Source organism: Terrapene carolina, unplaced genomic scaffold (assembly GCF_002925995.2).
Source record: "Terrapene carolina triunguis isolate 2854851 unplaced genomic scaffold, T_m_triunguis-2.0 Scaffold67, whole genome shotgun sequence".
NCBI lineage: Eukaryota > Metazoa > Chordata > Testudines > Emydidae > Terrapene > Terrapene triunguis.
In genome coordinates this window covers 52756654-52771665 of record NW_020664418.1, presented here as the reverse complement: position 1 = coordinate 52771665, position 15012 = coordinate 52756654, and the positions used below count along the sequence as shown (strand labels likewise).

Sequence of the window (15012 nt, the reverse complement as noted above, 5' to 3'; positions counted from 1 at the left end):
TGTGTGTGTGTGTGTGTGTGTGTGTGTGTGTGTGTGTGTGTGTGTGTCTTTGTACAGGGAGGTGATAGGGTATTGCGGGAGAGAAACCATATCAATGCTTCGTTTCCACAGTGTACATCTATCTAAACTTTATTTATTCATTTATTTATCACCAACAGGTATGCTAACTAACTAACATACTGTAGTTATGGAATTAGAATAAACAATATCTAAGAAATCTTTTGCAGGTTGAAGAGATGTGGATACTGCAGGGTTCCATCTCAAGAGTGGTAAGAAGGAAGTGAGAGACAGTTGAGGCTGCCCCACCCCTTATATCCTCTGCTACGGTAGTCAAGAGAGTTCCCAGCGCATAGCCCCAGTGGACACTGCTGTTCAAAAGAATTTGATCTCATGTGCATAGGGCACATGTGCACCCAGAGAGGAATATATGCGGACAATAACTCAAAGAAGGACTGGGCTCCTGCTCTCCCTTTCGGTGGTGGAAGGGCTGGGGATTTCTTGGTAGCGCCCTCTTTTTCCCTTTCTTTGGACGTAGTGAGAAAATACTGCAGCATCCTTTTGCAGAGCATGCATGCAGATTGAGCAAGAAGAGTTGCTTTAGTCAATTCCTCTTCAGAGCCCAGACAAGTGAGCAGAGTGCTCATTTCAACAGCCAAACTGCTCAACGCTTGGATACAAACTGGAAAGCTGGGCAGTTTCTGGGGAACAGGTATAATACACTCTCTGTGGAAAAGCAGGCATCTGTGTTTCGCACAAGCTGAAGTTTCTGCATAGTCTTCAACTGTAGCTGGGATGATTAAGCTGACAGCCCTTAGATGTTAGGGCCAGAGGGTACACTATAGGATGTTGTCAGCAGAAGGCCCTCAACTCTGAAACTTAACCCCACCCTCAGTCTTAACATAGCCAGTTTTGGCTACAAGAGCATACTACAAGACCTCTCTCTTTGGACAGGGTAAGGATTTCTGAGTGAGCAAACTCAGTTTGTACTGTCAGAGTACTTTAACTGTTGGCAACACTCAGTTAGAATTTTTCAGTATGTGTTTTTAAAAATCATCTCTATTTGAACCTATTCCAAGTTCTAGATGCATGCAATGATATGCACTGAGAGAAATAAAACCAACAGGACTGCCTTAAAGAGTATCCAACATAAAGGGGTCCCTAATTCTGTTTATGTATCTGGATGCTATTGTAATTAAAAATAAACAATAGTACTAATAAAGAGAATTGCAACCCTTTGCCATTAACTTGCTATAAGATGGTTACTCTTATGGAGACTCCAAACAGTGCCTGTGTAAGGCAGAAAAAATTAAGAGGACACTAACAAGTAAAAGCTCTTCCACTCCTGACCTAATATAAGTGGTCTAGAAATTAGCATTAAATGTGGCACCTGAAGCATCAAAGCTGACCCCCTTACTCAGAGAATCCTCAATAGGCCAGGATAGGGAGGAGGAAGGATATCTGCTAAATTACTACAGAATTGCACATCATAGCATTTATTGTATGTATCTCACTTCAAATGCACACTATGCAACCAAAACTGACAAGAAGCTGATTCCTGATAACTTTCTTCATAGTCTCTTATAGCTCAGAAAGTACCCCTTAGATGTCTAATTACTCCTTTAAAGCAGGTGATGCCAAGGTCTATTTCCCTTTCCTGTAGGAAAGGTGAAAGACTTTCTTGACACCTTAGATGGGTAGCCTGTTGGTCACATTCCATCATCAACTTTACAACTACCCAACAGGAATTGATTTGATGAGTCAAACATTCTTTAAACCCAGTGGAAATTGGGAAGAGAAACTCAGTGAAGCCAGAGAGGCAAAAAGCAGATAACGTAAGGCAGCTGAGAAGTAAAAAAGCAAAGTAGTAAGAGTTCCCACACCTGGCCTCTCCAGTTTGCGACTCCATCTGGTTAACCCAAGATTTGTAAATGTCCACAGGATCAGTTTTGATGTTGAGTGATTTGTCATCCATGATTTCCTTCACGACAGGTGCCAGGATCTGCCTCATTGCATTCTGGCCACGGGCACCACGGTTGAAACTTACCACCATCTTAATAACAGTGGGGTTTCCAGTCACAATCTCATGTATCTGATCTACTTTTGATCTGGAAGAGAATTAACATGAATAAAAAACTAACAAGAAATAGTTTTACCAGTTCTGCAACACTCACATTTCATGATGCATGCTTCTTAAGGCAGAATGTGTTGGTTTCTTTTGTAAAGCTGGTGGATTTTTACAAAATTTCAATGAAACAAGTAACAACAAAGAGTGCATTAAGGAGCTTCGTGGTTCCTGGCTCAGGTGTGCTAGGAGGCAGCATGGGGCACAAAATTTAGCACCTTCATCTAAAAAATGTAGCACAGTTAGCTGGTGCCCAGAATACCAAGGCTTAGAGCTGTTACAGCACATTTTGCACTTCATTTTTAAATACAACACTTTAAAAACATTTTGGTAGGGAGAGAGAGAGAAAATGGGTGTGTTTTGGAGGGGGGCAGGGAAGATATGTACGGTATTCTTTCACTATAAGAGACAGTTCATCATAGAAGACTAGGAGAAAAACTACATTTAGTGATAGCATGACTCACTGAAAGGATGAAAACAACAAATTAACAGAAAAGTCTCCAGAGAGATAGTTTATATTCTTTTTCAGTGATGAGGCCCCAGCTGTGCACTGGGAGGAATTGGACTATGATGTGACATGACCACAAAGAATGTGCCGAGCCTGTGTCCACAAACTGACAGCCTATAAGAATGTAAACTACTACAGCTTTATTTGAGCTCTTGCATTCTCATTAGCTGTTGAAAATCCAGGACAAGCTGAGTTTGCACTTCAGTTTCTTACAACTTATCTACATGGCAAGTTACCGTGCAGCAAGCCAGAGCGCGAACCTATAGTGCACCAGATTGCCATGCAGTAACATCCTGTGTGATCACTGCTACAGCATAGTAAAAGTCCCGCAATGTGGTTTAGTATACTGCTGCAAAGCGCAGTGTCCTCATAGCAGTGTACTGCACGGCAAGTTGGTGCACTGTAGATTCACACTCCAGCTTGCTGTGCAGTAACCTGTCATATAGACAAGTGCTTAGTTCTCCTGGCTGTCCTTTTCCAAGCTCCTTATTGGCTTACAAAGCTGGAGCTACTCTAGGCACAACAGCAGTTTAAATCACTTGACATTGTGGTTACATGTTTTTCCAAAACAGATTAATTTAGCCAATTTTCCTCCTCAGAAAAGCAGATGCTTTTAATCTAAAATAAAATCATCCTAAAACGCAATGTAAAGAGGCTTGTTTTCTCCTCAATGGCTATTACTGAATAGCTCCTCTCCAAGCTAACAGATATTTCTTTGCGCGTCAGGGAAAACCAAATTATTCTTAGTCAGAAACTGGAGACTCAAGCATCAGGTGATAAATGCCATCATAACAACGGTCCTTTAAGCCATCTGTATGGAAAGGCCATGGCAGCACATACTTGATTTCTTCCTGCAGTGCTGTCTGGAAAAGCCGAAGTAACAGGTATTCTTCCCTCTGATTGGAGGCATAGTTATACAGCGTGAAGATCACAGAATCCATAAACTTGGTGGATTTGTTCTGAGGCATCTGAAAAATCAGCTTGGCCAAGTAGGTGGGGTTAGTCTACAATAACAACAAAAAAAGGTTCAGCATTCACTCCCATAAAGGCCAGGACAACTGGTGGCAATAGTGGGTCCAAAGCACAGTGCACAGGTGATGACTGATTCAAGACATAGAAGTCTCCATGGCCAGAGGCTGTCAAAATCTCTAAGCCTTTGGGGAGCTGTTTACCTGAAGCAAGTAGAACAGGTGCTGATATGCTTCCAGCTTCTCCCTCTTCTCTTTGCTTAGAGCCTTCAAACCTCCCCTCTGTTTGTTCAGCATCATCATGTCAGACAGCTGCTCCTTGTTCTTCTTGGTAAGTTTCTTACTATGAGAGACAACATCCTGCAAAGACAGAGAGAGACTCAAATCTAACTTAAATCCCCCAAATCCTCATTCACATTTTTTAAAATGATGTCCCTTTAATCTCTATATTTATTAATACTGCACAGAGAATTATGCACAATTTTATACCTGGGTGTGCTATGGATACTGCACTGGTTTAATTAGTTGATGATTTCCTGCTAGCAATGATCAAGAATAGCATTCCCATAGTGATTTAATTAAATCCATCAGCTGCATTCAATACAACTAGCCATGAGGTGTTCCTCACTCGATTGCAGCTGCAGGTTGGGACAGACCATCATTGTGAGTAGTTGTTTCTTTCTTAGTGGACCCAGAGTGTTGTATTGAGAGACTGCTCACTTCCCTGAGGGCCCACTCTTGTTGGGGTACTGTGGGGCTCAAGGTGCACATGAAACTGCTGGGGCATAGTGTGATTTGGTTTGGAATGAGGTCTTCAATATGTGGATTACAGACAAAGCCTGTTTTATTGAATCTGCCAGGTACAATTTACCGATTTACCCAGAGTCCTGAATGATGGTTAGCTGACAGACTCAATCCAGGTAGGACTGAGGTAAGCGGCGGTACTCAGGTTCACAACCTCAGGGTCCTGTCTGATATGCAGCTGCTTCTGCACATCCAGATTTTGTTATTATGAATCAAGTTTATTATGGTGGTGCCTAAGGAACACACAAAAATGGGGCCACCTTGTGCTAAGAGCTATACAGAGTAGTAGACATTCCCTGCCCCAAAGAGCTTACAATCTAAATAGACCAGACAGACGGGGGGGGGGGAAGGGGTATAACACAAGCAAAGCGAACAATAGAATGGGAGCAATGCTCACATTAGTTCCACAATATTTTTTGTTTTGCTAGGTTTACTTAGGAGAGGATGAACTAATTGAGAAGAAAAAGGTATAGAAGGGAGTGAAGGGGACAGGTAAGGAAAGAAGAGGGTATGGGGGGCAGGTGTAGAGTGAAGTTGAGATGAAGAGACTGTGAGGGAGGGGAAGGGAGAGGGTTGGAGCAAATATGAGGACAGATTAATAAGATTGGGACTTTTCAACTTGGAAAAGAGACGACTAAGGGGGGATATGATAGAGGTCTATAAAATCATGAGTGGTGTGGAGATAGTAAATAAGGAAGTGTTATTTACTCCTTCTCATAACACAAGAACTAGAGGTCACCACATGAAATTAATAGGCAGCAGGTTTAAAACAAACAAAAGGAAGCATTTCTTAACACAATGCAGTCAACCTGTGGAACTCTTTGTCAGAGGATGTTGTAAAGGCCAAGACTATAACAGGGTTCAAAAAAGAACTAGATAAATTAATGGAGGATAGGTCCATCAATGGCTATCAGCCAAGATGGGCAGGGATGGTGTCCCTAGCCTCTGTGTGCTAGAAGCTGGGAGTGAGCGACAGGGAATGGATCACTTGATGATTACCTGTTCTGTTCATTCCTTCTGGGGCACCTGGCATTGGCCACTGTCGGAAGACAGGATACTGGGATAGATGGACCTTTGGTCTGACCCAGTATGCCCGTTTTTATGTTCTAAATAGCAGCACAGGGTAAAGAAAGTCCAGTCAAAACTGTAGAAATTTCTTGGAATGTCCAGAGATATGGTTTGGATGCTTCTATTATTTCCAGCTGGAGACTCCGGCTGTCTCCTCTCTGCAGTTTTCTGCCAAGGCAATATTGGGGGAAGGGGTGAGGAGGCGAAACATCACCTGGGTCCCAGTGCCTCAGAATATGTGGGAGGGTATCCCCCCAGCATAGTTCTGAGTGGATAAGGGCACTTTCTATCACTGACACTTGGCCAAGGTTTCAGCCTCCTTCAAGGCAGGACCTGGCCACAATGATCCAGACCTCTGTCACTCTGAGACTGGATTATTGTCATGCTCTCCACAGAGGGCTACATCTTAAAACTGTTCAGAACTTCAACTAGTGCAGAATGCTGTAGATAGTCTGTCAAAGAACCTCACTCATACAGCACATTACATCTGTGCTCTGATTTGCCCTCTCTTCCAATTTATTTTTGGGTGCCATATGAGGTGTTGGCTTTAACCAATAAAACTTTAAACAGGTTGGGGATCTTTATTATCCCAGAAACCACCCCTCTCCATGCAATACCATGCCAGATGAGATAAGTCAGAAGTATTCAAGCTAACAAGCCCCTGATTTAATCACAAAAGGATAGGAGGCAGGGAACTCTGACCGATGAGCCTTCCACTGTGGAATGTGCTGCCCCATGAGTTAAACATAGCCCTAATATGTTGACCCTTCAGGTCATGTCTCTTCTCCTAGGCTTTCCTTTGTACAAGGGGTGAGATGAGCAGCTGGGTGGTCAGGGTTGGTACGCTCACATTGTGAAGGTGTTTATACTGAAGCTGAGCACTGGCAACAATCTGGTCAATTGTCCGTGCAGCTGAAGCAGCCAAGTGTTTTTCTCTTCCACTGAAGCCAAAAGGTCCAATGAAACCTTGCAAAAGGGCCATTCTGGTATCTTCTTTGTTGGCGGCAAAAGTAAAATTGGTGCCCGGAACGTTCGAACATTGTCTGAAACAACTAACGCCGTTCTCCTCATCAAGCAGTTGAAAAGCCCGAACATTGATATCTGAGCTTTATCTGAAGTGCGCTGGCCAGGAAGTGATGAAATGAAAGCAAGGACTATATGTTTTTATTCTCAGGCTGCCCTGATGGGTTGCTCCAGAAGGGGTGGCTGTTATACTTTCACCCAATGCCCAATGGGCATTGCAGGGCTGATGTGTGATTAATGAATGACTATCAGAGTCTTCTTCTGTACCAGCTACTGGAATCTTACCATTATCACAGTGTATGGTCCCATCAACACCAAGGCCAACAATGCGACTGCAGACAATTTGTCCCAGTAACTACACTCAATCCTTAATGAAACTCTGAGAAGAGATGTTGTCATGATCCTGGGTGATTTTAATGCAGAGGTAGGAAAGGATAATGACACCTGGGCCAGTACTCTCAGGAAATTTGATATTGGGCAGAAGAACAGGAATGGGCAGCAAATGCTGGAATTAGCGATTGCCAATGACATGGTGATTGACTCTTCCATCTCCCAAAGAGTCATAAGCCCATATGTTTTCACTAGGACTGTTATTGATTGTGTTTTCATTAACTGTTATTGGTCAACAGTCATATATGTAAGAGTTTGCAAAGGTATTGAACAGGACACTGACAATCCGCTTCTGCTGATAAAAGTGCACCTCTGATTTAGAAGACTGCCAAGTTAATGAGCCTAAATTAGTCTGATTTAATTAAATACTCATATTACAACCAAGCTATCATACAGCTTTCTCTTCTGAACTGCTTAAGCATTAGAGACTGAAGTCTCATTCTGTCTGTCATCTGATGAGGAATGGCTTTGTTTCAAATAATCAGTGCTGACCGTTGCCAGCTCAGTGCTGGGGCCTCAACCCTCCAAATTTCACCCATGGATCAGTGAGGAGATGTTCCTAGCAGTTGGAGTTAAGGGGGAAAAAAAACCCCAAGGCTGCAATTTGAGTCTTCAAAGACAAGTTGTTGAGAGCAAAAGCAAAGGCTGAATGGGTTTGACTTTGGAATACCATCAAGTCATTGTATAATAAGATAAGAAACCCTGGTGGTTGTCTTAGGCAGTCAGTTTAGAACAGGCTGCCGCCTGGCACCATCTCAGCATGCTCTAGTTAACTTTACAGTGTTTGCAGCAGAAGGTGGCACCATCTTGATTAGTAAGAATTAGGACAGCAACATTGGCCAGAGCCTGTAGTATCAGTTGTATCAATGTATCAAGATCATTTCAAGATGCTCCTCAATTATCTGTCACCTGCGCCCCTCTTCCATTTGAGAAGGGACAGGAGCCACCTTCCTTCAACCAAAAAGAGTCCATAAGCTGCAGTCTGGGAAGACATGATGGGTTCTAACATTACCCCGGAGTTGCTGAAGACACGTGAGAGTATTGCTGTACTGTCGCTGCAAAGGCTCTTCTAGACCATCTGGCATACTACTCTCATCCCCAATGATTGGAAGACGGGGTAATCTGTTCAAAAAGGGCAATAAGGTAGAATGTAGCAACTACCTGGGTATTATTCTGTTACTCCTAGGGAATAACCTTTGCTTCCATATTATTGACAATGGCAAAGGCTGGGGTACTCAGTGTGGCTTTAAGACTGGTCATTCTACTATCAACCAGGTCTTTATCTTGAGACAGCTTTTTGAGTAGATGGTTGAATTTAATATGCCATGCACAGCACTTGTTATAGACTTCACCAGACCTTTTATTCAAGTGCATTGAACAAGTCTATGGAATCTAATGAGGTGACTCAACATCCCTGGAAGACAGGGATAGAAGAGCTCTATAATGGAATGGAAAGCTGTGTTAGAGTCAATGGCAGATATATGGCATGGTTTCCTATCTCGATGGGAGTTCATCAAGGCTTTGTTCTGTCACCACTGTTCAATATCGGCATGAACTAGTTGATAGATAAGCTTGAGGAGGCAACTGTTAGTGCAGCGTGCATTGGTCTGGTTATTAATTCAGACAAAACTAAGTCCCTAGCCCTTACCATCAAAGCAACCACCAGCTCAGTATTAACCTGTCCCAAGGAGCCACTGACACGGAGTGTCAGCTGTTAAATATTTGGGCAGCATCACAGATAGTGCTGGAAAGATTTAGGAGCTTGTATAACAGCAGCTGCTGCCATGTGTCAGGTCCTTCAGCAGTCTCCTGAGCTTGGTAAGTTTATGGAGGGACAGTATGATGAGACTGCCTACAATGGCACGTAGCCAATCTACGACTGTTAGTAGCAAAATATCCCCAACGGCTGGTGATGGGACATTAGATGGGGAGGGCTCTGAGTTACAACAGAGAATTCTTTTCCAGGTTTCTTGCTGGTGGGTCTTGCTGAAATGCTCAGGGTCATATTTGGGGTCGAAAAGTAAATTTCCCCCGGGGTCAGATTGGCAGAGATCCGGGGGGGGGGGGGGGGGGAAGGAGAGGTTCGCCTTCTTGTGCATCATGGGGCACAGGTCACTTGCAGGTTTAAACTAGAGTAAATGGTAGATTCTCTGTAACTTGAAGTCTTTAAACCATGTTTCGAGGATTTCAGTAACTCAGCCAGAGGTTAGGGTGTATTTCAGGAGTGGGTGGGCGAGGTTCTGTGGTCTGCAACGTGCAGGAGGTCAGACTAGATGATCATGATGGTCCCTTCTGACCTTAAAGTCTATGAATCGATGAGGATGTTGTAATATCAAGCTTGCTACAAAGCTGTGGATCTATAAAAGCACAGTCATACTCACTCTATTGTATGGAAGTGACATATGGGTGCTAAGGAAAGCTGAAGAATCCCAGATTGACATTTGTCATTCTCGTCATCTTCATCAGCTGACCCATGTCACATCTCATAAACAAGGCTATTAAAAACTGAACCTAGTAACCATCTCCAGTCAGCTCTGGTTCAGTTTTGGCAGCCTTCTTGATACAGACATATTATTAGAATGGAAGACCAATGAATTCTTAAGCATCTGTATCAAAGAATGTCACTATGTGACTAGCCATCATGTGAGTGTCAAAAGCTTCGGTGGCACAGTAAGATTGCAGTGCTGGACAAACTGAGTATACAACCAGACCACTTTAAGCATCTTGCCAGAGATTGATGCAGGTGGTGCTCTATTTGAAAGGTCATGTCTCTTTGGGATTTGCCATAATGAGGATGATGATGGGGATGGTGGGAGACCTCTGTGTGGGGGTAGAGGGAAAGATGGTGGGACTGAGTAGGAGTTATCACATGTAGACATTGGGTCCAGCTGCTGCTGCTTTTACAATACCTGTGAATGTGCCCAAGATAGTAGCGGTGTGCATTTTTTAAATTAAAATAAAAGTATTTTGCTTACTTGCCGGAGTTAAGGGGCTGAATTCCCTAACATTCTTACTTGTGTAATGCATATATGTATGTATGACTCTTATAACCACTTTAGAGGTGAGGACACTGAGGCACAGAGAATCAGAATCATAGAATATCAGGGTTGGAAGGGACCTCAGGAGGTCATCTAGTCCAACCCCCTGCTGAAAGCAGGACCAATCCCCAGACAGATTTTTACCCCAGTTCCCTAAATGGCCCCCTCAAGAATTGAACTCACAACCATGGGTTTAGCAGGCCAATGCTCAAACCCCTCAGCAAACCAGAACCAGATTAGAATTCAGGAGTTCTAGTCACTCAGTTGTCTCTAGACAATTCTATCCTCTCTGTGAAACATTTCAACAACAAACCTCCTAGGATACTTGCCACAATTTACAGTACAACCTTCCCTTGGCTTATCATGTATCTGATCCACAGTGCAATGTGATTTTGCCTGATTTAGACTGTATACTACTGGGGCAGTGACTATGTCTCTGTTCTATACTGTGCTGGGCACATTAATTATTATTTAAGAGACTATGGCATCAAAGGGGCACAGCAGTAATATTTTTTTTTGAACAATCACCATCTTCTATAACAAACCTCTCTCTCAGGCAGCCACATCAGAAGGCCCCCCACATCATCTCTTTCTTCTTGCTTGGCTATCTCTGAAGCATTTCTTTTCTTTCCTTTCCTTCTTTCAGCTGTGCTACAACCACCCACTTGTCCTTCTGAATCCCCATCAACTTCCACTTGCCTTGATTATTGCACAGAGGCCCTCTGTTTCACATGCACTTCCTTCCCCACAGTGGAACTGACTGTTCAATTAGTAGAGCTGTCTAGAACAGGTAAGAGCTGGGGGGGCTGGTTCTCTCCATTATCTGGTCTATATGCCTGACTCTGTACTTTGGCTTTCCCTATTAGTGTGGTTCATACCTGCAATGTGATTTTGTTTTTCACAAGCAGTCCAATTTTGATGTCCATCAGATTGAGGTCATTTTCCAGTTGCTGATTGGATCGGATTAGGGTCACAACCTCCTCACGCAGCTTCATTAGGTCAAGCTCTTCCTGAAAATCTTGGTCACTCTGATCCAGTAAGTGGACAAATTTCCGGACCACAGCCATAGGTGGGTCTTCAGCACTGACTAAAAGGAAATGAAGTATCAGGCAAAGAGCAAGAGAAATCAATGAATACACATTTTAACAGCATATGAAGTATCCGTTTATCACCTGACAAATTTAGCACCACACAATATAAACAGCTTCTAGCAAGATTTGAAATTACTTATTTTTGGACAAAACGTGAGCATAACCAGCAACAAATGAAAGAGACACACAAATATCAAATCTAGGCCAATTTGTGATGCAGGTTAATTGAGAAGGTGTAGTTCTACCCATCAGTAGCTACAGTGATGTCTGGATTTAAAATTTCTCACCCAATGTTCCCCAACCTTACACTCTCCCCTACCAATACCACCCCAAATCCCTCCCATACTACTACTCTTCTAAATGGTCTACAGTGATACAGACTACATTAGCAGTGTGCCATGGAAATACTGACTCTTCAGGTATATAAGCCTCATTCCCTTGGCAATACTTACTGAGAGTTTTGTAGTCATCTCGTGCTTTATTTGCACGAATAAAAGCCTGGATTTTTACAATGTCATTTATCTAGGAGGAAAAAAAATCCCACATCATTTCATTCACTGTGTAATACAGAAAATATATATTAAAACTAGTGTAGCAGAGAGACTCTTACATGGTCTCTGAAATACTGCAGACGATCTCTGTACCGCTTTCTGGCTTGATACATCCTGGTCATTGACTGAATCTGTGAAGTAGTAATGAGACACTCAGATAGAGATAAACTCTTTCCTCCATTACAGGGTCCCACAACAACCTTATTGCCACAAAGACATTGAGGAATTAGCAGGAATTTAAAGAAATGCAACAAAAATTATCACAGAGCTAGAGGAATTGATGCTAAATATGTAAATTTTGGCTAAATTACAGATGAGGAAGGAGAGAAGCAAATCCTAACATTCTATAAATATTTGAAGGATATCAATGCCAGGAAGGGAGAGGGATTATTTAGGATCATACACAAGGAGGGAGTATAATTAGGAGAATGGGGTAAAGTTAGAGAAGGATTTAGAATGAACATTAGAAAAAACTTTCTGACCATGGGATCAGTGAGGCAGTGGAATTTTCTATCGGGAAAAGAAGAAGAAGCCCTGTTGATTTTTAAAACTACACTGGACAAAGAACTAGAAACAGTACATAATCCATGATACTGAATGATTCTGCCCTGGCTCCTGAGGATAGACTATATGACCTAAAAGTTCTTTTCCATCTCTAATTTCTATGACTATGAGTAGACACACTTCAAAGGAAACTGTACCTTCACTACTTGGTCCTTGTGTGCTCGCAGGTACTCCAAGCGATCTTGGTATTCCTTTCGCTGCTTGTAGCCACGCCACTGAGACTGAAACCAGACAATGCACACACGCACACATACACAAATTTACTTTGCAAGGCATTACCATTCTTAACACTCCCATGCTATTCATCTTCCCAAGTTTGCCTTTGTCCAAGTGTAAAATTGAGGATTCATAATTTGGGTTTTTTTTTTAATATGTATGAAAAATGTTAGATGCACTATGGGTACATCTACAATGCAGTTAGACATCCGCAGCTGGCCTGTGCCAGCTTACTCAGGCTCATAGGGCTCAGGCTGAAGGGTTCTTTAACTGCAGTGTAGACATTCGGGCTCAGGCTGCAGGTCGAGCTTTGGGACCCTCCCACCTCAGAGGGTCCAGCCTGAGCCCAAACATCTACATTGCAATTAAACAGCCCCTCAGCCCGAGGCCTGTGAGCCCGAGTCAGCTAGCACAATCCAGCCACAGGTTTTTAATTGCAGCGTAGACATATCCTAACCCTTGCCCAATAGTCTTTATTACGGAGTTTACCACGGACAAGGTGATAGGTATGTGCCTTAAGAAGGGAGCTGGATCACAAAGAAGTGGCTTGTGGCACCTTAGAGACTAACAAATTTATTAGTCTCTAAGGTGCCACAAGTACTCCTGTTCTTTTTGCGAATACAGACTAACACGGCTGCTACTCTGAAAGAAGTGGCTGTCCACATAGATTTAGGGAAAGTGTTCCACATATAAGGGGTCACATGGAAGAAATGCAGTGCTTTGAGAGAGAAATCCAAATTTGTTAACTTTTGGGAAAAGACACTTCTCTGCAGGCTCTGGGGAAGGGAGTGTGGGGGAGGTCTAGGTTGGATATTAGGAAAAACTTTTTCACTAGGAGGGTGGTGAAGCACTGGAATGCGTTACCTAGGGAGGTGGTGGAGTTTCCTTCTTTGGAGGTTTTTAAGGCCCGGCTTGACAAAGCCCTGGCTGGGATGATTTAGTTGGGAATTAGTCCTGCTTTCAGCAGGGGGTTGGACTAGATGACCTCCTGAGGTCCCTTCCAACCCTGATATTCTATGATTCTATGAAAAGCTTGGAGGTATCCAATTGCTATGTTCTCTGTGAAAGGATGAAATTGTATTCAGTTTGAATTATATATACGTGTTGTGGAGATAAACTACTCATCAAAGTACAGAACAGTCACATATTATACAACGGAAACATTATTCACTCTCCTCCTGCAAAAAGTGTCCAACCCTCATGCCAAATGTCGCTTCTTCCCTCTTCTGACCCCCTAGCTCCTTGAACAACCTGACCATGAAGAGAAGCAACATGATCCCCCCATCAATCCTGCGGGTGACTCTCATGCCCACTCCCTCCTAACCAAATATTCCTGCTCTGTTATGAAGCTACTGATCTCACCGATTCCTGGCCTAAGAGATACCAACTCATTCTACATTCCTCCCTGGTGGTTCCAGCCCAAGAAGGATCCAGCAGTACAAGAGGGCAAGTTGTATCAGCTTCACAGACTGAAGGATTACAAAAGGTAATAGGAGAAAGGACACTCCATATAAGAGTCCTGACCAGTCTTCCCTAGTTCCCAGTTTTTCGCAGATCTCCTGCTTTTGTGTCTGCTCTCTGCTTCCCCAATCTCCTTACTGAGTCTCCAGTTTTGGCCAGCTACCAAGGTAGGTGAAGCCAGTTTCTAAGGCCTGATCTACACTACACAGATAGATCGACGTAAGGCAGCTTAAATCGACCTATTTATGTCAGTGTGTACACTACAGCCTTGTCCTGACGATGTATGTAGCCTACTACCCCAACATAATAACTCTACCTCCATGAGAGGCTAGGGCTTATGTCAGTGTAGTTAGGGCAATAAAGTGTCTATATACACACTGCTACTTACATCAGCTGTTAGATCTCTTGTCAATTTCAAGAGCGTTTGGCAGCTGGACCCTGCTCCCAGCTGGGGCAAGAATGGATCGGTCTCGCAGCTGGGAGCTGGGACGAGAAGCCCAGGTGACTGGACTGAGTACCCAGCTGGGAGCCAGGGCAAGAATGGACCCTGCTCCTGGCTGGCAGCCGGAGCGAGAAGTCTGGGTGGCCCTCCCGGGGTTGGGAACATTGGCTGTCTTGTCAATTTCATGGCTCCATGGTGGCTGCCCCTCTCCCAGCAGAGAGTGGGAGGGGCAAGAAGCTGGGGCAGCTAGACCCCGCTCTCCAGGGGCAAGAAGCCCCCGGCAGCTTCTTTCCTGCTCCTGGCGGGGAACAGGGAGGCAAGGGAGGAGGAGCAGCCTGCTGGGAGCCAGGAAGACTATGGGGCAGCCACATTCCAGGCAGGGAGCTGCTAGTCTCTCAGCTCCCCAACACTGCCCCTCTTAGGTGGGTAGAAGCACTCCTAGTGAGGAGGCGCACAACCAACCCAAGGAGGGTAGTGTGGACATGCACCACCACAGTAATTACTGCGGTGGCTGTAAGTCATAAGAACGGCCATACTGGGTCAGACCAAAGGTCCATCTAGCTCAGTATCCTGTCTTCCGACAATGGCCAATGCCAGGTGCTCCAGAGGGAATGAACAGAACAGGTAATCACCAAGTGAGCCATCCCGTCGCCCAATACCAGCTTCTGGCAAACAGAGGCTAGGGACACCATCCCTATCCATCCTGACTAATAGTCATTGATGGACCTATCCTCCATGAACTTATCTAGTTCTTTTTTGAACCCTG

The 15012-nt window shown here is 43.9% G+C and overlaps 1 protein-coding gene across 1 annotated transcript in view; it reads right to left on the bottom strand.

The window, feature by feature from the left end:
* IQGAP1 (IQ motif containing GTPase activating protein 1) overlaps nt 1-15012 on the bottom strand; it is a 156281-nt gene that overhangs the window by 52550 nt on the left and 88719 nt on the right. The window contains exons 19-25 of the mRNA XM_026648480.1: nt 12265-12348; nt 11623-11694; nt 11465-11534; nt 10800-11008; nt 3803-3958; nt 3471-3634; nt 1881-2105 (exon numbers count right to left, since the gene is read on the bottom strand). Coding sequence (XP_026504265.1) covers nt 1881-2105; nt 3471-3634; nt 3803-3958; nt 10800-11008; nt 11465-11534; nt 11623-11694; nt 12265-12348 — 980 coding nt within the window. The remainder of the gene's footprint in view (nt 1-1880; nt 2106-3470; nt 3635-3802; nt 3959-10799; nt 11009-11464; nt 11535-11622; nt 11695-12264; nt 12349-15012) is intronic.